At 48.0% G+C, this 25347-nt stretch overlaps 7 protein-coding genes across 9 annotated transcripts; 3 read left to right on the forward strand and 4 right to left on the reverse strand.

The window, feature by feature from the left end:
• Window positions 1–1541: 1541 nt before the first annotated feature.
• LOC101764620 (extradiol ring-cleavage dioxygenase) lies at window positions 1542–4721 on the reverse strand. The gene is made up of 3 exons (XM_004970752.3): window positions 4257–4721; window positions 2052–2422; window positions 1542–1973 (listed from the first exon to the last, which is right to left on the reverse strand). The coding sequence occupies exons 1-3, from the start codon at window positions 4647–4649 to the stop codon at window positions 1781–1783; spliced, it is 957 nt and encodes a 318-aa protein (XP_004970809.1). The 5' UTR covers window positions 4650–4721; the 3' UTR covers window positions 1542–1780.
• Window positions 4722–6487: 1766 nt separating this feature from the next.
• Window positions 6488–7334, forward strand: LOC101764212. The gene has a single exon (XM_004970751.3). The coding sequence runs from the start codon at window positions 6561–6563 to the stop codon at window positions 7173–7175; it is 615 nt and encodes a 204-aa protein (XP_004970808.1). The 5' UTR covers window positions 6488–6560; the 3' UTR covers window positions 7176–7334.
• A 56-nt stretch (window positions 7335–7390) lies between these two features.
• Window positions 7391–8737, reverse strand: LOC101763817 (extradiol ring-cleavage dioxygenase). Its single transcript, XM_004970750.3, has 2 exons — window positions 8135–8737; window positions 7391–8045 (listed from the first exon to the last, which is right to left on the reverse strand). Exons 1-2 carry the CDS (start codon window positions 8366–8368, stop codon window positions 7473–7475), a joined length of 807 nt encoding a protein of 268 aa, XP_004970807.1. The 5' UTR covers window positions 8369–8737; the 3' UTR covers window positions 7391–7472.
• A 1086-nt stretch (window positions 8738–9823) lies between these two features.
• Window positions 9824–13165, forward strand: LOC101762875. Of its 3 annotated transcripts, none has more exons than XM_014805318.2 (4): window positions 9824–9986; window positions 10235–10319; window positions 11107–11606; window positions 11998–13165. In XM_014805318.2, the coding sequence occupies exons 2-4, from the start codon at window positions 10304–10306 to the stop codon at window positions 12850–12852; spliced, it is 1371 nt and encodes a 456-aa protein (XP_014660804.1). In that variant the 5' UTR covers window positions 9824–9986; window positions 10235–10303; the 3' UTR covers window positions 12853–13165. The 3 variants fall into 3 exon arrangements, with proteins under 3 accessions (XP_014660804.1, XP_014660802.1, XP_014660803.1); XM_014805316.2 differs by having other exon boundaries at window positions 9825–9986; window positions 11027–11606; XM_014805317.2 differs by lacking the exon at window positions 9824–9986 and having other exon boundaries at window positions 11010–11606.
• Window positions 13166–14607: 1442 nt separating this feature from the next.
• On the reverse strand, window positions 14608–15932 carry LOC101762473. The gene is made up of 3 exons (XM_004970746.2): window positions 15500–15932; window positions 15012–15092; window positions 14608–14930 (listed from the first exon to the last, which is right to left on the reverse strand). Exons 1-3 carry the CDS (start codon window positions 15786–15788, stop codon window positions 14908–14910), a joined length of 393 nt encoding a protein of 130 aa, XP_004970803.1. The 5' UTR covers window positions 15789–15932; the 3' UTR covers window positions 14608–14907.
• Window positions 15933–16601: 669 nt separating this feature from the next.
• LOC101762055 (ribosomal lysine N-methyltransferase 3) lies at window positions 16602–19081 on the reverse strand. The gene is made up of 6 exons (XM_004970745.4): window positions 18988–19081; window positions 18528–18900; window positions 18026–18222; window positions 17720–17865; window positions 17546–17610; window positions 16602–17464 (listed from the first exon to the last, which is right to left on the reverse strand). The coding sequence occupies exons 1-6, from the start codon at window positions 19008–19010 to the stop codon at window positions 16790–16792; spliced, it is 1479 nt and encodes a 492-aa protein (XP_004970802.1). The 5' UTR covers window positions 19011–19081; the 3' UTR covers window positions 16602–16789.
• A 3522-nt stretch (window positions 19082–22603) lies between these two features.
• On the forward strand, window positions 22604–24316 carry LOC101756123. The gene is made up of 3 exons (XM_004972213.2): window positions 22604–22769; window positions 22901–23090; window positions 23635–24316. The coding sequence occupies exons 1-3, from the start codon at window positions 22668–22670 to the stop codon at window positions 24123–24125; spliced, it is 783 nt and encodes a 260-aa protein (XP_004972270.2). The 5' UTR covers window positions 22604–22667; the 3' UTR covers window positions 24126–24316.
• The last annotated feature ends 1031 nt before the right edge of the window (window positions 24317–25347 follow it).

Below are 25347 nucleotides of genomic sequence, written 5' to 3' on the forward strand. Positions count from 1 at the left end.
AACATTTTTTTAATCGGAAGTTTGCTATGTCTGCAGAGTTGGAAAGCAGTAACAACCTGTTTTGGAACATGGAAAATATTCTTGCTTCATGCAGAAATTGAATTATCTTTCTGTAAGATATCCCTAAAATTTTGTGAGTTCCAAATGTACTGTAGAAACAACTACAATCAATACTTCTAGGATTATTTTAACCTTATACATTATCCCATATGTTGTGTACCCATATTTTGCTTACAAAAAATTATTTAAAAAAACTTGCAAAAAAAAAGAGATATTCATGCAGTGAAAGCTTCAGTTGGAGTGGTAAAAAAGCTGCCTTGCAATTCAGACTCTCAGCTTCTATTTAACCTAAAGAAAAGAAAAGGAGCACTTTGAAGGCAGACATGCATGAGTGTCCAAAAAGGGAAATATGCTGTCTTGGGTAAAGCCCCGGATGCCACGGGAGCATCCAAAAAGGGAAAACTGAATTTGGGGCCGTTTGATGTACCATTATGACATCACCATCTCTTGACGCCACTGAAAGTGTTTTAGGTACAGTTCGCACTTGGCACTTGGAACATAAACAACCATCCCTCGCAGTACGCCATGAATCATGTCGTAGCTCGTATCGTATTAGCAGTGGGGTGTCTCCTTTATTCAAGTGGTCTCAACTCTTAATTTCTGGCCCAGTGCCTTTCTTTTTGTTGGTGGATCATCCCATCATCCAGTCAAAAACTAAGTGCGTAAAAAGGTAAAACTGACATCTTTTGGAGACCAGTACTTCGAGATCTGCTAGCATAAGACGACCATTCACCCGACAGAGGTCAAACTCTGCCAAAGAATTTTAACCCGCACCTCACCTCTGTGGCTCTGTTCTATGTTGCCAAACAGATCATCTCAAAGATTTCGTCTGCGCGCGTCACATCAGCTGATCAGCATGTGCAAATTGCTTGTGCAACAGCACATTGCTTCTCCGAACCTTTTTCTGAGCGGAGTTGCAGCCGTCCAGGCATCTGGCTGGTATTCCGAAACCGTCGAAATTTGTTGCGCACGCCGTATCCGAGGGAGAGGATACGGCAGCCGGATAGACTCGCAGGAGCCACATCGACATCGTCAGCTTGCAGGGGAGGGGACACACATCGAACAAACACAGCTAAGGATACTTAGCTCACATCACGGTACATGTACCCTTGTAGTTGTAGGAGTACGTGTCATGGTGTCAACATGGACAAGGTGCTCACGCAACTGAACTGAACCGATCGCGAGGCTGGAGTGGAGGCGACCACTCGAAACGGCGCAACCGCACATTATCAATGCAACGGCACGGCCGCACCGGGGTAAATGCACGATGCCACGCACCGACGACGATGACATGCCCGTTGCTTCGAACAAACGGTCGTCATCATCATCATCATCATCAGTTCACGGCCCAAATGCGCAACAGCTACAGCAGATGCCCGTCTGTCTGTGTGTGGATCGGCCTTTCGGAAACGATGGCCCAGTTTGGGTAATCGAAGCACGCATACACAAGCGAGAGGAGCATGATATGCCAGACTCCACAGGGACCATAAAAAGCTTTTCTGAAATTAGCCATCTCAATGACGATACAATCAAATCAAACAAACACGAGACATGGCCTCTGATGCACAGCTACGTACGTCACAGAGGGCTTACTGAAAGCACAATAATGCTACAAGCGTGCGTATACACACGATCATGGATGATAATGACACGGTTCACAAGCGTTCAGCAAATTAATTAGCAGGTGCTGTACTTGTACCGACGGGCACGAGCGAGGCCGTCAGTTGTTGGTGGTGAACCTGTAAGAAGCGTAGGAGATCGAGGCGTTGGTCCAGCTCTCGTGGATCTGCTCCGCCTTGGCGCCGTCCCCGGCGGCGCCCAGCGCGACGTGCAGCGGGTAGAAGTGGTCCGGCCACGGGTGCGCCACCTTCCCGTGCGGCGCCTTCTCCTCGTACCTGTTCACGTCCTCGTACCTGACCAAGACGACCGCATCATCATCAGCATCGGTTCACGTCTTGCTTGGCTCTGAGCAGTGATCAGTTCAGGTTTACCTTCCGTTGAGGAGCGAGTCCTTGAGCCAGGTGTCGAACTCGGCGGCCCACTGCGGCACGGGGGAACCCTTCGGCCCCATCTTGCGCAGGTTGTGGGTGGCGTTGCCGGAGCCGACGATGAGGACGCCTTCCTCCCGGAGGGGCGCCAGCGCCTTGCCGAGGTTGTAGTGGTAGGTGCCGTCGCGGTCGGTCTGCACCGAGAGCTGGCACACGGGGATGTCGGCGTCCGGGTACATGAGTATCAGCGGCACCCACGCGCCGTGGTCGAGCCCGCGGCTGTGTTCCTCTTTCACCGGGCCGAACCCGGCTTGCTCCAGGAGATCCTTGGTCCGCAGGGCCAAGTCCGGGGCGCCAGGCGCGGGGTACTTGAGCTGGACGAGGACAGTGGCAAAGAGTTGATTCAGGATCAGAGAGGAAAAGTTCAGACTTCAGAGCAATTCAAGCATGCTCGTCGGAAGACTGAATGAACTAGAAACATCATCAAGAATTTCTGGTAGCCGCTCGATGATTGACCTTTGTTTTGAATATGCGGTGGACATTTTTGTCTGAATTTTGATAGCAAATCAAGCTAGTCAGGTACCCGCATGGTAATACTACTATATTGTTCTATCGTCTGTGCCATAGAAATAGAACTTTTCTTACTCTTTTTTACAAGACAACACAGCTACTTATGATTTTTTAAAGTTTCCCTTGGATGAAAAAGGATGTAATGAGCTACAACATAGATACGCCATCGACCATCGATATCTCTAGGGTATGTGAGCAGGCCACAGACAGGCTATGCCAAAGTTGCATTGTGGAGATTTGTCATGGCACCTAAAACATTTTTTTCTGAGTATCATATTAGCTGCAACCTACCTTCTCAAGGAGCAGGAGTAACACATACGTTATCTAGAAGCATAGACTACCAGCCAGTAGTAAAGAGTTGGTGGATGTCTCTACTAAGTGGAATTGAAACTTAGAGGTCAAACAAGCACAAAAAAGTAACTACAAAATGAATGCGCTTAACTAACCACACGTTCAAAAATACCAAATACCAAATTTCAATTGACCTCAAACCTAACAAGTCTGATATAGTGATATCTTAACCGTTATCTACATTATAGCATTATTATAGCAGAATGTACTAAAGTACAGTAGTAACAGTAGCTAAATTATGACTTTCTTTTGGAAGAACAAACAGGACTACTGTCGATTTTATATGTAAAAAAAAAGAGAGCAAAAGCAAAGGTGTTGAGTTACAACAGAATAGTAGCGAAACTATGAATTATTAGTGAAACTTCTGCCTGCGAAAGAATTCAGTAGAGATACAATCACAGCAAAAGGACACCTTACTGGCAAAGATCCTTTTCACGTTTTCGATTTTGAGATGTTAAAAAAAAATGGAAACACATGGTCTTGGAAGGCTGGCTGACTAATCTAAGGCCCCGCAAATGCTAGTGACAAGCGCACCTTACCTACCTCGATGTGCGTAAATATGGCACCATACCCATGAAGCATCAATGTCCTGGTTTCTGCTGCTGACAAGCGGGCCTATATGCTTACGTAGCTCATGTATCCGGAGATGGGACACCGACACCGGGGTTGGTGAAATTCAGGCTAGCTTGATGTAAACTATTATAAACCGATAAGATATCTCATCGACTCAGCCGCAGGGCATGCTGATAATTGTGAATGGACCTATGAATCTGACACAGCACATGGCAAGCGTAGCACATTTTTCACAATCTGAATTTCATGTTGAGTTGACCAGACCATTGGTTCTAATAATCCATAGTATAGATAAAAACAAGCACATGATCTAAGCACAGCATGGAGTATTTTGTATATGGAGCCATGACAAATTCCCCATTTTCTTCGCCTACAGAGCTCATGATCGGATAGGTAATTCAAAGTACAGGACATCTTTGTCTTAGCCGAACCATTTCAACTACGAACGGCAACGATCAAGTGCTAAAATCATATAATCCACCGCCATTAGCCGTTCTACGAGAATAGGGAAACTCAATTTCGACCTTTTCCTCTGCACACTTGGCGCGTCCCGTCCCTATTTCCCGAGGAAGACAACAGCTCGCTGAGAGATCCAAACGAGCAACAATTTTACTTGCCAATCTGAAATTGCGGACCAAACGGATGCCAAACCAGAGGATCCCAACAGAATCGGGAGGAGGAAGAGAGGGTTAGGGAGGTAGGCGAGCGGAGGACCTGGTACAAGGGCTTGGGGAAGCCGCCGAAGTCGTAGATGGTGTCGTTGCTGCCGCGGATGACGTTGACCGCCGGCGTGGCCGTCTCCCAGTGTCCCGACACGACGAGGATGGCGCGCGGCGGCCGGTCCCCCGCGACCCGCTCCGGCAGCCACGACTTGAAGAAGTGCCGCGCCGGGATGGCGTCGTCGATGGCGAGCGCCGGCGAGCCGTGCGACAGGAAGAAGGTGTCCATGGCCGGGCCTGGTGCTCCCTCCTCGGCGCCTGCTGCGGTGGTTGTTGCGTCGCCTGGCCTCCCGATGCTGCCGCGCTTCTGCCCCTCGTCCTCCCGCGTCGCGTGCCGCGCGCCTGGTTTGGGTCTGGCAGCCGCAGCTCTGGCCTGGTTCTGCCCCATTAATCCCGCGCGGCACGAGCTGCTGCTGCCAAACAGGCTTTTCGCGCGCGTGCGTCGCGTTTTGTTTGGTGGTCTCCGGTGGGAAGCAGTGCGAGAAATGATTTTTGATCGACGGACGTGTACGCCACCACCGCGCTAAAGTTTAGCACACGGCACGTCGGATATTTGATACTAATTACAAATATTAAATATAGGTTAATTATAAAACTAATTGCACATATGGAGTCTAATTCGCGAGATGAATCTATTAAGTCTAATTAATTCATGATTTAACAATATGGTGCTACAGTAACCATTTACTAATGATGGATTAATTAGGTTTAATAGATTCGTCTCGCGAATTAGCCCAGGAATTCTGCAATTAGTTTAATAATTAGCTCATGTTTAGTCCTCCTAATTAGCATCCGAACATCCGATGTGACACTGCTACCTAAAAAATGTTTGGTGGGTAAAGGAGGTGAGTTTAGGTTCCGTTTGTTTCTTTAGGACTCCTATAATTTCTATCACATCGAATGTTTAGATACTAATTAGGAGTTTAAAGAGTATTAAACATAGACTAATTATAAAATTAATTGCATAGATGGAGGCTAATTTGCGAGATGAATCTATTAAGCTTAATTAGTCCAGGATTCGACAATGTGATCCTACAGTAAACATGTGCTAATGATTGATTAATTAATCTTAATAAATTCGTCTCGGGAATTAGCCTCCATCTGTATAATTAATTTTATAATTAGTTTATATTTAATTCTTCTAATTAACCTCCAAATATTCAATGTGATTTTAGTTGGGACCGGAATCCAAACACCCCTTGAACGCGCAGCACGACGAATCTTCTTCTGGCCTTTTCGTCGGAATCGGTTCGGTTTGCCGGCCCACGTCGTGTAGTCACTGCCGTGTAAGCAATGACGCACCCACGATGGCGTATTTTCGTGATGGCGCTAACAATGAATTAAAGCGGATTTTATTTGACGGGAAAGAGACGGGCCTCTTATTCTTAGACGGGCCTCTTAGTTGGGCCGGTCTTTTCATTATGGGCTTGATATGCCCTAACCGAGACACGCAGGCCAAAATTACGGCTGGGCTCGATCTAGGCCCCACATCTGGTCTTAGGAAATGAAAAGCTTCGAAGGAAAAGAAAAGGGAAAAAAAGAGACGAGCTTAAACACCCTGGCATATACGCCACGGCAGTCCAGTGTCAATCTCATCATTGCATCAATGCAGATGGAGCAAAGTCAATCGCCCGGTCGACTGACGGTTTCCAATGGAAACAACCAAGCTGGTACGCAGCGGCAGTTGAGGTCAGGTCACGGGTCTTCAGAGTTCACGTCCCATTTTGCCCTGATTAAAATTTAGTCCCTATCACATCAAATATTAAGATACTAATTAGAAGTATTAAATATAAACTAATTACACGATCAATTGCACGGATGGAGATTAATTCGTGAGACGAATCTATTAAAACTAATTAGTCCATGATTTGACAATGTGGTGGTACAATAACCATTTGCTAATGATGAATTAATTAGGCTTCATAGATTCGTCTCGCGAATTAGCTTCCATCTGTGTAATTAGTTTTATAATTACCTCATGTGTAGTTCTCTTAATTACGCTCCGAAAATTCGATGTGATATGGACTAAACTTTAGCTAAAGGATCCACCTCCATAAGTCTACCGTAGATGAAGTTCTACTTGGATGGCGACCGAATGTCCAGTGTCGTGAACGTGTCTCGATCAGTCAATTTTCTTGAAGGCCTTAGTCTTCAATTCGTCAAGATCAGCTGCTTGAGAAATGTTCGCTAGTCCATCCTGTCTGCATCCCTGCAGTGTATAAAAGCTTCTACCTCCTCACCAAGAACCCAAGCCTCAGGCACACAACAATCCTCAGGCTAGAGCAATCGATCGGTTGCTATGGCTGCTACGAGGGCTGCCAAGAGCTTGCTGCTCTGCCTGATGGTCGCCTTTCTTCACCACCTCCAATTTCAGTTCCCTCCCGTAGCCGCAACGACGTCGCTCGGGAAGAACGAGAGCAGGGACGGCGGCAGCCACGGGAAGACCCTGAGCTTCACGCTGTACCAGCAGGAGACCATCAACAAGACCGCGTACATCGTCGTCGACGGCGTGGCCGGCGCGGGCGTCAGCCAGACCACCACGCCCTTCGGCACCATCTACGTCTTCCGCGACTACCTCACGGTGCGCGCCGACAGGGCCTCCCCGGTGGCCGGCGTCGCGGAGGGGAGCTCCATCACCACCACCCTCGACGGGCTGCAGAGCCTGTCGCTGGCCAAGATCACCGTCGACCACCGCGGCCACCGGGGCTCCGTGTCGGTCCTCGGGGGAACGTACAACACCAGGCCGTCCGACTACCCGGTGGTGGGCGGCACCGGCGACTTCGCGTACGCGCTGGGCTACGTCCGGTCGTCGCCGGTGGATCTGCGGGGACGAACGGTGACGTACAAGATGGAGCTTCACTTGTACTGGCCTCCGTACGCCCACTACGCCCCAGTTCCACATAAGCCTGTGTAGGTGCTTATGATTGGAACAGTCCACACGCACTCGTATAGTTTTACAGTTACAGCCTAGTATTGAAGTACGTGTATGACCTTTTCTTTTTCTTTTTCTGAAACACGGCGTGAGTCTTTTTCTAATGTTAAAGTATAATAAAGTTGAACAACAATTTGAGAACTTTTTTTTTATTATCATTCAAGTCAAAAGCACCATTGGTATGGTGATGGAAGAAGTCGGTGGGTGCAGAGTCGATTGCAAGAACAGGATCTGATGCAGAGGTGCAGTGTCATCGAAGTACGCGAGCACACGAAGCCATCAGTTTTTGGTGGTAAACCGATACGACGCGTACGACAGCGTGGCGTTGGACCAGCTGTGGTGGATCAGCTCAGCCTTGCACCCGTCGCCGGCGGCGCCGAGCGCGACGTGCAGCGGGTAGAAATGGTCGGGCTGCGGGTGCGCCACCTCCGCGTGCGGCGCCACCTCCAGGTACACGTCGTCGTGCCTCCCGCCGAGGAGGGACTCCCTGAGCCAGTCGTCGAACTCGGCGGCCCACCACGGCGCCGGCTCGTGGCTGGTCGGGGCGAGCGTGCGCAGGATGCGGCGCATGTTGTGAGTGGCGCTCCCGGAGCCGACGACGAGGACACCCTCCTCCCGCAGCGGCGCCAGCGCCCTGCCGTGGTCGTAGTGGTACGCGCCGTCGCGCGCCGTCTGCACCCAGAGCTGGAACACGGGCACGCCCGCTTCCGGGTACATGACCATCAGCGGGACCCACGCGCCGTGGTCGAGCCCGCGGCGGCGGTCCTCGGCCACCGGCCCGAACCCGGCGTCCTCGAGGAGCTGCTTGGTCCTCTCGGCGACGTCCGGCGCGCCCGGCGCTGGGTACGCCAGCTGTGCGCACGGTAATGGCATTGCCACGTTCGCTCGAAGGAGAAGTGGTCCAGAACGTGAGCAGGGCCGGAAATGCTAGCTGCCTGTACCTTGTACATCTCGGCGGGGAAGCCGTAGAAATCGTGGATGGTGTCGTTAGTGCCGCGGATGACGTTTACGGCGGGGGTGTCCGTCTCCCAGTGGCCGGACACGACGAGGATGGCGCTCGGCGGCTGCGGGCCGGCGAGGCCGGTCGGCACCCACGACTTGAGGAAGTGGCGCGCCGGCAGCGAGTCGTCGATGGAGAGCGTGGGCGAGCCGTGGGAGATGTAGAAAGTGTCCATGGCTTTCCGAGTCGATCCTTGGCCGGCACGGCAGTCGGCAGGGACGCTACTGCTATATGTGGTTGCGGCGTCGTGCTGGATGATAGCGGTTGACGGGGGCTGCTGGCTGGGATGCTTTCTTGCGGCTTCCTTTAAATAGCGTTCGCCCTTCGCCGGCTTGCCGCTCTCGCGCGTTGCATAAAGAGTTACGCTGCTGCTTTGAGTTCGCAGGGTGACATCGCGACCTAACCGGAGCTCGTTTCATGTGCTTGTTGGTTGGCAGGCCTGTGGATCAGGCTCTTCGATCCGGCGCTTCGCGGTCACACCTCCGATCGGTTGCTGGTCCTTCGTGGCGTGTGATTTCGTAAGCTATGACGTGAGGCGGTGATGGCAGGAAGTAAGGCCTTGTTTAGTTTTTAAATTAGGAGCGGCAAAGTTTGCATTTTACCATAAATACGCAACTGTAGTATTTTATTTGTATTTGTGAATTATTGTCCAAACATTGACTAATTAGGCTCAAAAGATCGTCTCGCAAAGTACAACAAAACTGTGCAATTAGTTTTTAATTTCATCTACATTTAGTATTCCATGCATGTACCGCAAGTTTGATTTGATGAGGAATCTTCCTTTTGCATAGTGCCAAAGTTAGGAAAAATAGGGAACTAGTCTAAATGGATTCTGCAATTTGGCGACTGTAGGTTTCAGCAGGAAGCAGAGACCTGGGTGTGGCCTGGCCGTGGCCGGTTGCTTTGACTAGGCCGAGGAGCCAGTCTTCCTCTGCACATGGCTGCCACCACCACCTCAGTTTAGATGCTACCTGTAAACATACTTACATGATAGTAAAAAGTTAAATGCAGGGAAATGAAACTTACTAGTAGCTAGTCTTGATCTCCTTAAGTTTTTTTTTAAATGCGTGCAATAACAAAGATCTATGCATGATTATGCGGATGCATAGACTTTAAAAAATGTAAATGTGTTACGGTTGGCCATTGAACATTGTCATAGATTATAGTGTTGTACTATCTTTAGATGAGTGTACATACAGTGATAGACTCTAAGATTGGATACGTGAAGTCCCAACCTTTCTACCTATTTATTTTTTAGACCTCAATGGCAGATGCTGGATATTAATTATGTGTCACATTGGATATTTTGCTGATATGTCAAGCAATTAAAGAAGAGATAGAGAAATGCAAACAGTATTCTCATAGAGATACAGCTTGGATACGAAAATCAGCTTTTGAAAACCACATTCATTTTTCATCGACATGATTAATATAATAATTAACTAACATTGATTTAAAATATCACCATGATATTCTCTGTATAGCAAATGATATCTTTGGAGAGCTTGGCGTAATACAACGTATCCAGATTAGCCCTACAGAAGTATACAGATACAGATAGATATACGCAGTGGTCGAGCCGTCGAGGACATACCACCTCGTCGTCTGAACTCTGACGTCTCGAACACGCCCGCTTTAGACGCCGGTCTCCCGACATCTCCGTTCCGGGTCAATCCCCTCTCCTTCGTCTTCACGACTTCACCTGCTTCTCCACTCCCCGCCGCGCCCCCGCCCGCCCAACTGCTCGTCTTGCTTAGATCCGGCGCAGCGGCGCTCCCCCACCTCTGCTCAAGGTAAGGCAAAATCTCCCAACTCTACTCCGGTGCTCCCTGTGTGCGTGCAGGCAGTGGGGGAAACGGGTGGCGGAAGGATTCTGCCCCTCACCGGCACCTGCTCTGCGCAGTTCATGGTCGATTGCATCGGTTGTTTGGCTCGGTGGTCGAGCAGGACGGACCGATTGCTCGTATAAGCAGCAGCTGCTGCTGCCAACCTCGAATCTCGATACTGATGCTTGCCGTTTGCTTTGGTTCTATGTTTGAAGGTGGGCGGGCGGCGGCGCCGTGCGCAGATCATGCAACGGTAGGACTAACTTGCAAGATCTGCAGCCGGGATGGTTAGCCTATTAGGTGTGTTCCACCCCTTTTTGTGCTTCGCTTTCTCTTTGTATGCTGTGCGCTACTGCAATGGGAAAAAGTGTGCTCATAATCTAGTTAGTTTTGACATGTGACCATGTATAACAACCCTATGTGATTTGTTTGTCATGCTGGGAGCTAAACTTCAATCGTTAACTCACCGTGAACTAGTTTAGAGTTTATTGAAGTTCTTCAGTTACTACGATTGATGGCCTAATTCAGCTACTCTGTTTTGCATTGCTGTTCCAAGCAGTATGTTAAAGCATCTCTGTGAAACTGTTTGATACGCTGTTTGAATGTTTTCATTTAATACTATTCATGAAAGGGAAAAAAAACATTTGGCAAAAACAGATTGCTTATTTTGGTTACATGCTATCCAAGGTTTTCTTAGTGTTAGTTTGAGATAGATGCACCTCCGCTACAAGTTTATGTTTAGTTTCTTTCAATCAATATTTTGGGGGGCACTATTTGTGTGCAGGCAAACTTGCATTGTCATGATCAATTGGCAACCTAGCTAAAATTTCATTATATATCTTTCAGAAGTCACCTCACTCTCATATTCCAAAGTTTTCTCATGATTATTATCCCGATATTGGCGATGCTCCTATTATTATTTGTTTATTTATTTTGAATTACTTTGTATGGTTAGTTCAGTTCAGCATTTTCATATGGATCAAAACATAGTTGATTTGTTACTGCAGTTCTCTTATGAAGATTAGTAAGGGGAGAAAGAAGATGAGGAACAAACAGAGAAAATCATCTGCCCTCAGTTTTGATGCAGGACGTGGACCTTTATTATCTTGTATTACATGGAGCTTGGTGGGTTTTGGTCTCTTTGTCTGCTTCCTTTCCTTTAAAAATCAAGCAGACGGTGGGCAGAGGCAGACCCGTACTTATTTTAGCGATCTACCTGCGACCAGAGAATTAGAGGACATTGAGGAGGATCATTTCCACCTGCCACCTCCTCACAAGGTGAATCCTCGTGCAGTGAAAAGGCGGGGGCCTCGTAAGAAACTAAAGGTTATAGATGATTATCTGGAGGAGTCTTCAGCAGTACATGCATTGTTCTTCCCTGATCAAAGAACTGCTGTGGACCCAACAAAAGGGGGAAATGATACCATGTACTTTTATCCTGGTAGAGTGTGGCTGGACACCGATGGAAATGCCATTCAAGCCCATGGTGGTGGGGTTATGTATGATGACAAGACCGCCAAATTCTATTGGTATGGAGAAAACAAAGATGGACCGACATACCAAGCTCACCCAAAAGGAGCACAACGGGTCAGTAGAAATTCTAACATGCATGTCTTTGTTTTTTTTTTTGTTCTCTTAGTAATCTTTTTCAGGCATAAAGGATCCCCGTGGTTGTAATTTATGTTACATGTAGTTTGGTGCTAATCAGTAATTTTCAATCCAGTTGCAAACAGAAGTTGTTTGAGGCTTGTGACAGGAATTGAGGAAGTAGATAGAACGGCTTAGTTGCCCTCCGATTATTCTAAGAAAAAAATGCTGAATCATTATCATGTTGACATTTATTTAGCTAGGACGCAGCAGGGGGAAATGCATAGAATAGGCAGTATTTTAGACAAGAGTTGAGAAGTCTAAAGAGAGATAGCATTAGAAGCTTAGTACAAAGGCATGCAGTGATGATTGGTTGTTTCCAATTTGCCAGGTTGACATCATTGGAGTAAGCTGCTACTCGTCAAAGGACCTATGGTCATGGACTCATGAAGGAATTGTGCTTCCTGGAGAGCCTACTAATGTCACCCACGATCTTCATAAATCGAAGGTGCTTGAGAGACCTAAGGTGATATATAATGATCACACTGGGAAATATATCATGTGGATGCACATAGATGACGCTAACTATACCAAAGCTTCTGTTGGTGTGGCTGTCAGCAACTCTCCGACTGGACCTTTTACTTACCTTTACAGCTTTCGCCCACATGGTTTTGAGAGTAGAGATATGACGGTCTTCAAAGATGATGATGGAACGGCTTACCTCTTCTACTCTTCTCGTGGCAATACTGAGCTCCACATTAGTCCATTGACAGAGGACTATCTTCACATCACAGCAGCAATGAAGAGAATACTAATAAGGCGATTTCGGGAAGCTCCGGCTGTCTTCAAGCACCAAGAAACCTACTACATGATCACCTCTGGTTGCTCAGGCTGGGCTCCCAACAGGGCGTTGGCACATGCTGCAGACTCGATCATGGGGCCATGGGAGACACTGGGAAACCCTTGTGTTGGAGGCAACAGGTTTTACCGGCTGACAACATTCTTATCTCAAAGCACATTTGTGCTTCCCCTCCCTGGTTTGCCTGGTACATTTATCTTCATGGCGGATAGGTGGAGTCCATCGAACTTGAGAGACTCCCGGTATGTTTGGCTTCCTCTGTTCATTGGAGGGCTGGCAGATGAACCTCTAGACTACAGTTTTGGTTTCCCGTTGTGGTCAAGGGTGTCAATTTATTGGCACAAGAAATGGCGCCTCCCAGAAGCTTGGAGGGTGGGGTATACCTGATACTCATCGCTGCCGCAGTGAATACATGAGAATAAGATAGCTATACTTCAACTGATAGATCGTTCAGAAACTTGCTTGAGATTTCTAACTAGTCATTCCTCAAGCTTTTGTACACATTAGGCCTCTTAAAAACATACTGCAAAGAAACATCCAGCTTTGTACAATTTAGGCCTCCTAAGCATACTTCAGAGACTAGTATATTGCCCGTGCTAACGCTACGGGTTCAATTTACCAGCTCATATGTGCTAGATACTCTTTACAATCTCCAATATATCAAGCTCCTAGTACATTTAGGAAGCTCCTAGTACAATCATTGGAAAGGTTGTTATATCAATCACAATTTACCAGCTAGGCAAAATGATAAAGATGATTGTAGACACCACAAAAATCATCACACTGCGTTGTCCAGGAAGTGCTATGGTTTTGCTCACCTCAACAGTAGACATGGCCTTGTTTGGCTGCAAGAAACAGTTTCTTCCCGGAATCACTAGAATCCTACCAAACGATGTTTTTTGAAATGTTTCGAATCAGAAATGGGAGAAACGTTTCACCTTTTTACACTACAAGCGAGAAACAGGCAACAATGTGTTTCACCCGTTTCTGATTCACTTCTCATTTCAGCTATCATCCTTTATCAGAATCAGAATCTATCGAGTGAGCCAAATGATTTCAGTGATTCACCGAAGAAACGTTTCAAGGTAGAAACTGAGGCCCGTTTGGCTGGCTGAATCAATTACGATTCTTCTTTGAATCACTAGAAATGCTGGGATTGGTTCCAACTAGAAACGTAAACGTTTCTAGTTTTTCTGCTTTTTTCTACTATGGATCAGAATCACCACCCAGGTAGTTTCTCATGATTCCGATTCTTGTCCTACCTCCCATCTAATCTATAAACATTTCAATCGGTCCTTTTTAAGCGCAACAGGTTAAAATGGATCACATTTTAAACGTCCTTCGCTCACAAAAAATCAATATTTTTTTAAATATACCAATTTCTATAATTTTTTCATGTAAATATATTGTTTTTAAATGCCTTCCAATAGTCAGTTAGCCAAACGATTCTATGAAAGTGATTCTGATTCATACGAGAAATGTTTGCAAAGAGAATCTGGATCCGAAATGTTTCTACGAGAATCTAGATCCCTACCAAACGCGCCCTGAATCCAAAACGTTTCTAGATGAATCCGGAACCGTTTGGTGCTATGCAACAGAGATGGTCAAACTCAAATTGTGTGTCCCAAGTCTGATTTATTTGCTGCAATTGAATGGTTACACACACTGCTCGGCTTTACATGTAGTGATGACGCTTCCTCTGCTTTATTTTGGTTCTCTGACGACGAAAATGATGCTCCCTTATTTTTTTCAGCTGCTCTGTTCTGCGGTTCAGCAAATGTTTGTTCAGTTCTGCATTTGATCGATCTGTCCTACAAATATTGCCCTATGGAAATTTATGTCACAACAATTAATTTGTGAAGGGGTTCTGGCTGTGAGAGAGTGGTTCAGATCCAACAGGAGAACAGGCTACAAGCAGAAATGTCTAACCAAAAGATAATGATCAGTAGTGGAATCAATGGGAAACTGAATTATCCAACAGGATATTTAGTAATGAGCACCAGGATATACCAGATGACAAATGTTGAATATAATCAATTTATTCGGGCAACTGAAAAGCATATTGAAAACCATCAGCTGGAGGCTGGAGTCTTTGATACTGGCAGTAATTTAGCAACATAAATAAAGGTGCAGCCAACGAGATGTGAATGAATGGTTCATATGACCGTTTCAGCCAATGAAAAATGTTCGGTTGTACACATATAGAGAATTTATAATAACATATTTCACAAGATCTTTCCTTTAGAAGTTACACGGAATAAGATCAATGGCAACTGCTTGTTCCATGTGTTTCATCAGTTTTCTAGTCCACGATTAGACTGTTGATCACGCAAAATTAACAGTGCAAACCCCACATTTTCTATCAGAAACGCGAGATTCCCGAGCGGCGTCGGCGTTATACCGCCGACCATGACGTTGTACCTGTCCTGTTGCGCCTTGAGCTCATCGAGAACTGAAAGCAACACCTGCAACCAGCACACAAAAAAGTCAGTTGAAGATCGGATCAAACCACAGCAGACACCACCAGGACCAAACCAAGAACTCACCTTGACCTTGTACTTGGCCTAGAGGCCGTAGTCGGTGGAGCCCAAACTCTGCCGTGACGGCCATGGCATTGCAAACAGATTCTGAACACAGCAGAAAATTGGTTGAGCTTACATACTAACTCAGATTAATTTATATGTTAGTTACAATTCCAGAGATTAAGCTTAATTGGAAGTTTGGAATTTGCTTGCTATAGTTCAATTCAATAGGATAATGCCTTCAGCCAGAGCAATAAAGCCACCATAGGACAATACCATGCAGAATTCTTTTTAACTCTCAATACCATCTTTCTATTTTTATATCAGCGAGAGTAAAACATCTAGCAACCCATGACCAACTAACACCTATACACGCCATTCAGATCTAACGTTGTTGTGAAGAAACAGGGCAAATTAGCTAAACGTTGTAGGAATTAGTGAATCACAACTAACAGAATGAATCAGGGAAAAGTAGTACGCACAAGCAAATATGATGGGATGAGACCACACACCTTCGATGCTGAGACCCTGCATGCGATTCGCACTGGCGTGATCTTCGCCGCCTTGCTGTTTTTGTCGCCAGATGGGGAGGGGGAGCAAGACGGGGAGCTGATCGATGGATGCAGCAGCGAAGCGGTGACTTGGGGAAGCGGAGGTCGATCTCCGCAAGGATGGGGGAGGTGGCCGCCGAGACGCCGCTCCTCTCTCACCTGAGCTCACCGTCGCCGCCACCGCCCGCGGATGTCTCCGGCTCGCCGCCCCCGGCGCTTGTGGGGGGTCCCAGGTAAGCTGCTCTGCCATCGCCGGTCGCGAAGTGCCCCCGCCGGGCGAGGTGAAGAGCCGGTTTGACCGAGGAGGTGAGGAGTCGGGGGACGGGCCGGCGACCGTGCGAGCGTGAGGTGTCCCGGAGTGCGCGCGGGCGAAGGAAGGGGTACGGGATGATCCAAATAACCTGGACCTTTGAATTTGAGTGAGGAAGAGAGAGAAGATCTGAGTCTCTGAGAATAAATCTGGACCTTAGATTTTAACAGAGTTGATTTCCTGGGTGTACTGATCGGGGTGGATGAAGAAAGAACATCTCTGTGTGGGGCATTGGATGGGGTGGATATAGCAAAGAAAAAGTTGGTGCATTAGTAGAGTAGAAGTAGACATTCCTCGTTTTTGTGTGTGTGTGTGGGCGTCTCTTAACTCCTGTCGGAAAGAAAGAAACAATGCATCACGTAAATTTCAGGTAACTTCCTGCACGGCCATTTTATTTCACGCTGCCGTTGATGCCACGACAGCATCTGGCACGACTTGACATCATCCTTTTTATTTGCCGTCAAACAAATATCAATAGAGGCTTCCCTTTGTCCCATCGAACAGATGGTCTCGATCGTGTTTCTTCCTCTGCCAGATCGCATTTGTTTGAAAACTTAACTCCTATGAATCAAGTGATTTTATAACCCATCAAGAAAGTTTGCATTATCAGCAGAACCGAATCATAATACAATGTCTCACACGTCACTAGCCACAAGTATCTAATCTTCTACAGGACACAACGCATGCCTTGTGTTTACTCCACTGCAAGGAAAGAAAAGCAGAAAGCCAGAAGGAGAGAAAAGGATTACATGCTACAACAGTATTAGTATGAAATGGCTCATGGGAATGCTCCGCAATCAAACACGTCACAATCAAATCTGTCATATCTTAACGGCCAAAAATTTCAACTGCGTGGTAATCTGAAAAGGAGGCATTACAAGCAGCTCGATTGTCCAAGAATTTTCAAGCCTCACCAAGTGAGTACACTGTGACTTCAAACACTAGGGATGTTTTCTCTTCTTGGTCTTTGACCTGCTAGAGGCATATTTTCGCAATCTATAAAGTATTTTCCTCTCGCTCACCCGCAGCACCAGAGAATGATACAGCTTCCTTTCACTGACAATGCAGCACGCTTGCAGCTTTTCCTCATCTTCTTCCAAAGTGTTTGAGCCATACAGACTCTCCCTCGCATCAGCAAGTGATAGAAGTGCAGAACAAATGTCCTCACTATGCAGAAATTTCTTCACATCATGCAGTTCATCAAGCCCATTAAGTTCAGAATTTTGAGTGGAGCTTGTTACTTCGACAAACTTAACCACGTTACGAATACTATCATGCTCTTCATCGCCAACTAAATCACGAGCCACACAGATTAACTTGTCATAAACATCAGGTTTCAAACTGATGATATAAAGGAGGATCAGAAGTTCAAGCTGGGGTTCCCCATCATATGAAATCTCAAAGTACTCAGCATCCTGGCTAGTGCAACCAGAATAACCCAGATTACGCCATAGCAATACCCTTGCTCTTGCATGTCGACTGGAGAATATGGATGTGCACCACTTGTTAACCATTGCTAAGTCAATGTTGACAATGTCATATTGATTGTCGAGTTCTGTAAAACCATATCTATGAAGCAAAGCAGCATTCCCCATTGTACCATATGTATTGTACACCTAGAATGGAAGATATCAGGAAATAGACGTTACTAGTCGGAAGGAAAAAAGTATAGCTAGCAAGGTGGCAATGAGCATTACCTCCTCCCCTTCATTGGCATCTCTTACAACAATCATTTCCAAATCTTCATCGTCAACTCTTGAGCCTTTATAACAAATGCAACAGTATGAAATTAATGAGTGAAGCTGTCCACCAATCAATAGCAAATCTAGATAAGATCTAATGACAAACATCCATATATTTGTGAATATAACCTGAAGGACTGTTTGAGGGATTTTCTATAGTTGACTGCTCATCAGCAGAAGCATCACTCTGTTCATCATGATCTTCACCATCTGAGTCTGAGTCATCTGATGCAGACGTGAAGTGAACATGTTCACCATCAGTCTTGTGATTGAAACTGGGGAGAAGATGGATAGAAATTTTTCATTAGTAGCATAACCATGTAGGATAAGGACATTTACATGTTAACATGACAGACTTCAGACACATACATTAACACTACAAAGAATAACCAGGTAAATAAAATGATTTAATTACAGAATTACCATTAAACTTACAGGTCAGCCAGTGGAACCATTCCAAATCCATGATAGTTATCTATCTGGAAGGACCTTGAAGAGACAAGGGTCTTTGCAGCGAAATATTTGTCCAAGCTAAAATCATCTGGGTGAACATCCAGCCCTCCAGATGATATCAGGGGCTCAATGCATTCTTTCCAGTCCTCACAAAGGAATTCCCTGTCCTGCTTCACTATCTGCCTAGAAATTTATGTTATTAGAGTCATCTCCATGTTTAGCCAATAAAGGAAAATACCAACACGAAGGTATGTGCATTGCATCCGATGGTGCAATTTTGGAGCAAACAACATTAGAAACTACTGACTAGCTTGTATTATGAAACAACCAAGGAGAAAAGGTTCGTTCTCTTACAAAAGAAACTTAGTCGGGGAGGGAAAAATAAATAAATTCATTCAAAAGTATCATAGTGCACTGCAACATAGAATGCAGTCATACAGATACCAACGGTACAGCTTAGTCGTACAAGAAGAATAGGTTTCACCTTGTCTAGCTCGGTGCCGGCGAGGAGGCGCTCCGCCTCGTCAGCCGGCCACACGAGCGGCACGGACTCGCGGTCAGGAAGCAGTTGGAGATAGGCGTCCCACGGCGAGTTGGCGCCGCGCGCGCGCTCGTACATGACGGCGACGGCTAGCGCGAGGCACCCGCCTAGCTCGGCGGCCTCGATCGCCCCCGCGGCGCCGGTGGTGCGCGGGGTGAGGCACGCTCCGCGCGGGATGGTGGCTACCAGGTCGCCCTCGCGGAGCGGCGTGACGGCGCGCACGTGGACGCCGAGGGGGTCGGTGGCGTCGAGGCGGAGCGCGTCGCTGCAGACGACGCCGTGCGCGCGCATCCACCGCTTGAAGGCGCGGAGGCGGCTGCGGGCGGCGGCGCGGATAAGGAACGCCGTTATAGGGGGCAACTTTGATGAGTATTAAGGAGGAGTAGACTGAGAGGGATCTCACCGTGCTGCGGCGGCGGCGTCCATGGCGGCGGCGGCGCGGGGGTCCGTCCTGGGGTGGGGTTTGCCCGTTTTCGTCTCGGAGAATCGTGGAAGTGGCTCGGTCGGTTCGAGCCGTGAGGAAACGAAGTATCGCGTGGGCTCATGATGGGCTGTGTCTAGTCCGTTACAATATTGGGCCTCACCTTTTGCATAGCCTAGCGTGAATATGGGCTGTTACAAGCTTACACTCGCGGAACTGTCACGTGTGGCGGCGAGTCCGGAGCACGCTGCAGTAGTACAGTTGTACAGGCAACCATGACTGCCATTCAAGTTCGCCGGGATCAGACCTTATTTAGTTGCCAAAGTTTTGAGGTACCAAATTACTGTTACAACACTGTAGCACACTGTAGCGTTTCGTTTGTATTTGTGAATTATTGTCCAAACATTGACTAATTAGGCTCAAAAGATTCGTCTCGCAAAGTACAACAAAACTGTGCAATTAGTTTTTAATTTCGTCTACATTTAGTACTCCATGCATGTACCGCAAGTTTGATGTGATGGGGAATCTTCTTTTTGCATAGTGTCAAAGTTGGGAGTTGGGGGTGAACTAAACAAGGGCTCAATTGCTTTGGCCATGTTAATGTCACCTGCATAAATTCTGTCAGGGTGCCGCGCAGGTCAACCGTCGCATTTCCACTACTGTTTTATTTTTTTATGGTTTACTTTAAGGGGAAAAAAAGAGTAAAAATGAACAGCAGCCACGGAGCAGCCTATGCATAAAATCTACAGTAAAAATAACTTGAAATAATGCAGCAAATAGGACCATATCCGTCACCCACGAGATGAAGCTACAGCATTGGATTAGCGTTAACGATGGTCTAACTTAAACTTCTTCCGTGTTGGACTTAACCACTGGAGCACACTGGCTGATTTAGGCCAGGCCACAGCCATTTCTTCTGAAATTCAGTTCTGAGCGCTCCTACCGAGGAAGTGAGCAACACTGTCGCCACTACTATTGCCACAGCCGCTGAGATAGCTGAACTAGCCACGGTCGTACAGCTCGATCCTGTAGAGAAATAAGTATCAGCGAGAATAAAGGGGGAGCGAATCGAATCGATCGCCAACTTTTTCCGGCCCGCTTTTGCGCAGCGGGGTGCAGGCGAAATTTATACGTCCTGTACAGGTAGCTGTTGATGGCATTTACCCCCCGCGGAGAAGACAAGCGCTAGAGCGAAACAGGAAGCGCCTCTCCTCCTCAGCTCTCGAGCACAATGCAAGGACGCCGCGATTCAAGGGGTTAGCAGCCTGAATTAGTGGGCACCTGAAAGGCTGGAGACCGGAGCGAGCGAGACGGAGGACAAGGGGTTTTACTGCCTGAATTATGGGCTGCAGCTGTGGAATTCAGACATCATTACACCAAGGATTAACCACCTGTGTGTCTCTGTGTTTTCATACACTCATCATGTGCTGGTGGTAATTGGGATCATGCATGAATCAACTTCTTGCTTGGATTATTCCTGGTGCAAGGCCGGAGGGCTACTAGCTGCTACCATTGCTGATTTGCTGATTCTCAGAAAAGTAGGGCTCGCTTGGTAGCTCTGATTTGCTGATTCTCGGATAAGTAGAGCTCGCTTGGTAGCCCAGACGGAGGTTGGGCTAGGCCCAGCTGGTGAACCAACTGGTTGACCTTATGGTCAGGTCTGCACGATGCAAAAGAGGCTCGCCAGCTTGCACCGCGTAAAACGTCAAAATCGGTCGTTCCACATGGTGCAGGCTCGATGGTCTCGTTGCGGTGCCCCCTGGTGTTTTCTCGTCACGCACCAAAACACGCTCACCCTCCTTCGTTCTTCGCCGCTGCCTCCTTCGCCGATCCCTTTGCCCGCGTCGACCGGAAGGCCACGGCGGGGAGCAGCTACAGGAGGGAGGAGAGGGCAAAGGCGAGGCCGCGACCGTCAAAGTGGTGGAGCCTGGCAGCATCTGCATCTTCCCGGCGTTGGTGGCAGCGCCATGCTCAAGCTGTCTCCGTCTCGTCCCCATGCTTGGCGCATCTTCTATGTTCCTATCGCCAGCTCACCCGCCATACCCACCATTGAGCGCACGCGAGCACCTCCATCGTGCAGAGCCGGGTCGACGAGCAGTAGCACCACGACGATGGGGAGGCCAGGCAGGCCATGCACGAGCCGGCGGCCGCCTCTGCCAGGATCGGAGGGAGGAAGGCACAGGGAGAAGGTGCCCGCGGCTTCATCCCAACGGTCAATGCCCGCGGCCTTGTCCTCCCAAGCAGCGCTCCACCTCCACTATGCCAATCTTCGGCAAGGGATGCAGCCAAGTAGTGGCGGCAAGGGCGAGCGGTCGAGCTCCCGCAGCGAGCTTGGCCGAGCTACAACGACGCTGAGGCGTAGCTGCGGTGGCGTGGCGGCGCGTGCAGGAGGAGACGTGGTGGAAGGAGGGCGCGGCGCGCGGTGGCCGGAGGCACGGCGGTGCGTGCGGGAGGAGGCGCGGCAACGCGTGCTAGGAGGAGGAAGAATGCGGTAACCCTACCAATTCCTCAATGCAATGCAAACTCGTCCTGTTTTATTGTGCAGCCCACCAAACAAACTTCTAATCCAGTTAACATTATAGGTGCAAATTTACTAATCAACATCTCTGCACCTTGGGGATCTTGATTATCTCTGCACCTTGGGGATCCGCCCGTCTGGTTCCAACCTGGTTCACTGCGCGCTGCCAAACACGCCCGCGCGTGGCGTGGGAGTGAATCTCGCGTTGAAGCGAGGCCCGCCCAATTCTTCCGCCCTATGAACGCTGCGTTTGCATGCTGCGATCCACGACGCGCCCGCCGCGGGCGTACATCTGGACACCTAGCGAGCCTTAGGCCATAGGGTAACCCGTCTAGCGTCTAGGGCATCCACACCTGATTAATTAGGGCCGATCACTTACAGCTTTGCTGTGCCGTGCACAGCTATCCTCTGACGCCAGCAATGCTGAGCAGCAGTGGCGTCAGGGATCAGCTCATCAGAGAAAAGCATGCCCCGGCGTGTTACGAGTCTAACCGCTCTCGAGTCCATCGGCAATCTTCCTCGATGCTTAGGCCGAGGCACCAGACTGCTCTCGCTGTTCTCGTTGGCCACAGGAACTTATCGGTTTGGTTTCTCAGCTCCAAAAAATACCAGGAAAAGATTAAAAACGAATTGCTGAAATGCTAGCCGTCCATGCCACCATGCCTGGCAAATGCAGCAACAGACACGTCGTGCACTCCTTCCTTGTCAATTCCAGAAGCGTGCAGTTTCAAACGGGACGCAGGATTTCGTGCTGAATATTCCCGGTGAATCTATTCCCCCCGTGCTTACACAAACACTAGCCACGCGCTGTTTCTGCATCACTTCACTGCGAGGCACCGACTGACCACACAACCCATCGCTGTCTAGCTCTACTCAAGTCTGTCTCCATCACCGTGTCACATCCCATAAAATTTTCTCCCTCGAGTTCCTCTACCCCGGCCGGTCGACCGCCACCGCCCTCCTCTGTAATGAGGTCATCCAGCAGCTCCAACTCACACCACATTCATACATGGATGTAGCTTGTAGCAGTAGTAGTACAAGTACTCTCCATCGGCCACTAGATAAATGCACTAGTCTCTCTCCGTCTCTCCGCCATTGCTGAGCTCTAGAACTCTTTTCCGCTGGCGCTTCCTGAAGCTAGATCATGAGCAGTTCAGAAGAGAGGATGTTCGAGATGGATTTTGAGCCACCGTCGTCACCAGAAGCCATCTCCATGCATCACCAAACTCCAAGCCGCATCCTGGAGGTTTGATTAGTTCATCTGTTCTTGCAATCTCTTATGATCAATAATGTGCCTTCCTTTTTGGGATTTTTGTTTTGTCATTGCTGATTCAAATCTTTGATGCATTACTCTGTTTGCATGTACATGCATACCAGGCTATGGTTGAGCCTAGCACACAGGTGGAGATGGAGATACATGAGAGGGCCATGAAGCACGTGAGAGAGATGGGGGAGGAGAGGAAGAGGAGCAGCTTGAAGAGGAGGCTGATGATGAGGCTCAGGAAGGACGGCTACGATGCATCCCTCTGCAGGTCTTCTTGGGTCGCCACAACGGAGCACCCCGGAGGTAATCTAATGTACCATCAGAGAGAGTGTATAAAGGCTAATGCCAAGTTGTTTTCTTAAAGTGCTATGGTGAATTGGACAATTGGTGATAGCACCCACAGTATATCCTTGTCTCCTATTCTTTTTACCATTTATGTCCTTGCTTGCTGCTCTGATAAGCTTCTAAAACTGGGGTGGGTTGCCTGCCAAAAATGCTGCCATGGAACAGCATATTTCTTCTTTTGGTATGGAAATATTCCCCAAATTTACCATTCTCTGCATGAAGCCCCATGTGATTTACCTGACTGAATTACTGCTTCATTTTGCTTGCCCCTTCCTCTCTTTTTTTTTTCGCTTTTCTTTCTAGGAAACAGTAAATCTCCCAAACTGTTCTACTTCTGGCTGTCTAGTACGTGCATGGCTCTGCAAATGATCAATGCCACCATTTAGCATTGGTCCTTTCTTGTCCGCACGCATGAGTGCCGCACTCGATTACTAGTTCGTCAATGCTTGGTCGTGATTATCCGTCAGAAAAGTTCGCTGCAAATGATCAATGTTTTCTGCAGGCGATTACGAGTACATCGACGTCGCCGTGGCGGGGGAGGACGGCGGCGGCGCGGGCGCGGCCACCACCTCCGGCTCCAGCAGGCTAGTCGTCGACATCGACTTCCGGGCCCAGTTCCAGCTCGCCAGGCCGGCGCCATGGTACGCGCACCTCTGGTCCCGGCTGCCGGCGGTGTTCGTGGGCCCGCGCGCGAGGCTCCGGAAGGCGGTGTCCCTGCTCTGCGCGGCGGCGCAGCGGTCGCTGCGGGAGAGCGGCCTGCACGTCCCGCCGTGGCGGCGGTCCGGGTACATGCAGGCCAAGTGGCTCCCCCGCGACGTGGCGCTGCCCGGCGGGGCCCCGGAGGTGGCGATGGCCCGGTGGTCGGTGGCGATGGGGAAGGAGCTCGGCGACGGGCCCCGGAGGTCAGGCGCGGGCGGCCTCTCCATGGAGCTGTCCGGCTCCGGCGCTGATGTGGACGGCTGCCGAGGCCAAGCTGGCTCCATGTGGGCGTAGCCCTCTTCTTCCTCGTTTTCTTTTCTTTTTTTTTCTTTTAGAGAGGTGAGTCAGAAGTGTAGACTAGAGTGGAAAGTGGTAGAAACTAGCAAGAAGTGCTAGGAGCAGCATTTTGGAAGGGAACCGCAAGTTTTTGCGTAGCGTGGAACCGGTTGTTTTTGGTGTTGCCATCAGGCCAAAATGCGGTACAGATTAGCGCAATGCAACTTTTATCATTTCCTGATGGCTTGATCTGATCGCAACGCGTGTGCACACGGAATGGAAAGATCTCGCAGAGATTCTGACGCTAGAAAGTCGCAGAGATTTGTGTTTGTGAGGCGGCTGAGGAGCCCTGTCTTGTGTTTTTTTGCTCGCCTTTTCGCAAAAGGACTCCACAAACGAAAAGGACTCATGTCCTGAGCGGTGGCACAGTCGCCGTGTCTGGCGATTCGTACGGGTCGCAAAAAGGGTCAGGCAGAGGCAATGACTCCCTGACGTGACCCGTTGAACAGTGCGTGTGTAAGTTGCACTGCAGCTCAGACCCACGGAAGCTGCTATCGGCTGTTTGATACTAGGGTGGTGGTAGGCTGTTTTATACCGGTTCTACAATGTAGAAGGGGACATCTGGATGTTCCGGATGCTAATTAGAAGAATTAAATTAATTATAAAACTAATTGTAATAAGATAATTATAAAATTAATTGCAGAACCCTGTGCTAATTCACGAGACGAATATATTAAGCTTAATTAATCCATCATTAGCAAATGGTTACTGTAGCACTATATTGTCAAATTATGAACTAATTAGGCTTAATAGTCAAATTATGAACTAATTAGGCTTAATAGATTCGTCTCGCGAATTAAACTTCATCTGTGCAATTAGTTTTGCAATTAGTTTATGTTCAACCTTACTATTACTAATTGGAGGCTCCTTTTGAAGCCTATAGGTGAAGCCACCTAGGATTCCTAGGTGGACACTCTAGAAAAAAAAGAGAAATCCTAGAAATTCTCAAAAAAAACAAAACATCCGATCATCGATCGATAGATTCAAATCATTATAGCCATTGGATCTATTATATTTTTTTAAAAATTACCCACCCATAACATTATGAAATAGCGTAAAGTAACCCCCTAAATCTATATATAAATTACCCACCTCTACCATTATATAAAATTAATTAAAGTAACCCCTAATCTTCATCAAAATTACCCACTTATGCCGTTATAAACAATATTTAAAATAA

This window comes from Setaria italica, chromosome V, assembly GCF_000263155.2.
Source record: "Setaria italica strain Yugu1 chromosome V, Setaria_italica_v2.0, whole genome shotgun sequence".
NCBI lineage: Eukaryota > Viridiplantae > Streptophyta > Magnoliopsida > Poales > Poaceae > Setaria > Setaria italica.

What these genes read in the sequence shown, in the direction of transcription:
- LOC101764620 (XM_004970752.3), bottom strand. Translation starts at nt 4,649, where the DNA reads ATGGGGCAGAACCAGGCCAGAGCTGCGGCTGCCAGACCCAAACCAGGC. An exon ending in TCCCCAAGCCCTTGTACCAG is followed by an intron (nt 2,423 to 4,256) that starts GTCCTCCGCTCG and finishes GTCCTCGTCCAG; the next exon opens with CTCAAGTACCCCGCGCCTGG. An exon ending in GACTCGCTCCTCAACGGAAG is followed by an intron (nt 1,974 to 2,051) that starts GTAAACCTGAAC and finishes CGTCTTGGTCAG; the next exon opens with GTACGAGGACGTGAACAGGT.
- LOC101756123 (XM_004972213.2), top strand. Translation starts at nt 22,668, where the DNA reads ATGAGCAGTTCAGAAGAGAGGATGTTCGAGATGGATTTTGAGCCACCG. An exon ending in CTCCAAGCCGCATCCTGGAG is followed by an intron (nt 22,770 to 22,900) that starts GTTTGATTAGTT and finishes CATGCATACCAG; the next exon opens with GCTATGGTTGAGCCTAGCAC. An exon ending in CACAACGGAGCACCCCGGAG is followed by an intron (nt 23,091 to 23,634) that starts GTAATCTAATGT and finishes TGTTTTCTGCAG; the next exon opens with GCGATTACGAGTACATCGAC.
- LOC101762875 (XM_014805316.2), top strand. Translation starts at nt 11,034, where the DNA reads ATGAAGATTAGTAAGGGGAGAAAGAAGATGAGGAACAAACAGAGAAAA. An exon ending in ACCCAAAAGGAGCACAACGG is followed by an intron (nt 11,607 to 11,997) that starts GTCAGTAGAAAT and finishes CCAATTTGCCAG; the next exon opens with GTTGACATCATTGGAGTAAG.
- LOC101762055 (XM_004970745.4), bottom strand. Translation starts at nt 19,010, where the DNA reads ATGGACGCCGCCGCCGCAGCACG. An exon ending in CCGGCACCGAGCTAGACAAG is followed by an intron (nt 18,223 to 18,527) that starts GTGAAACCTATT and finishes ATTTCTAGGCAG; the next exon opens with ATAGTGAAGCAGGACAGGGA. An exon ending in TCCCTCAAACAGTCCTTCAG is followed by an intron (nt 17,611 to 17,719) that starts GTTATATTCACA and finishes TTTGTTATAAAG; the next exon opens with GCTCAAGAGTTGACGATGAA.
- LOC101764212 (XM_004970751.3), top strand. Translation starts at nt 6,561, where the DNA reads ATGGCTGCTACGAGGGCTGCCAAGAGCTTGCTGCTCTGCCTGATGGTC.
- LOC101763817 (XM_004970750.3), bottom strand. Translation starts at nt 8,368, where the DNA reads ATGGACACTTTCTACATCTCCCACGGCTCGCCCACGCTCTCCATCGAC. An exon ending in TCCCCGCCGAGATGTACAAG is followed by an intron (nt 8,046 to 8,134) that starts GTACAGGCAGCT and finishes CCGTGCGCACAG; the next exon opens with CTGGCGTACCCAGCGCCGGG.
- LOC101762473 (XM_004970746.2), bottom strand. Translation starts at nt 15,788, where the DNA reads ATGGCAGAGCAGCTTACCTGGGACCCCCCACAAGCGCCGGGGGCGGCG. An exon ending in GCAGGGTCTCAGCATCGAAG is followed by an intron (nt 15,093 to 15,499) that starts GTGTGTGGTCTC and finishes TGCTGTGTTCAG; the next exon opens with AATCTGTTTGCAATGCCATG. An exon ending in AGGCCAAGTACAAGGTCAAG is followed by an intron (nt 14,931 to 15,011) that starts GTGAGTTCTTGG and finishes TGCTGGTTGCAG; the next exon opens with GTGTTGCTTTCAGTTCTCGA.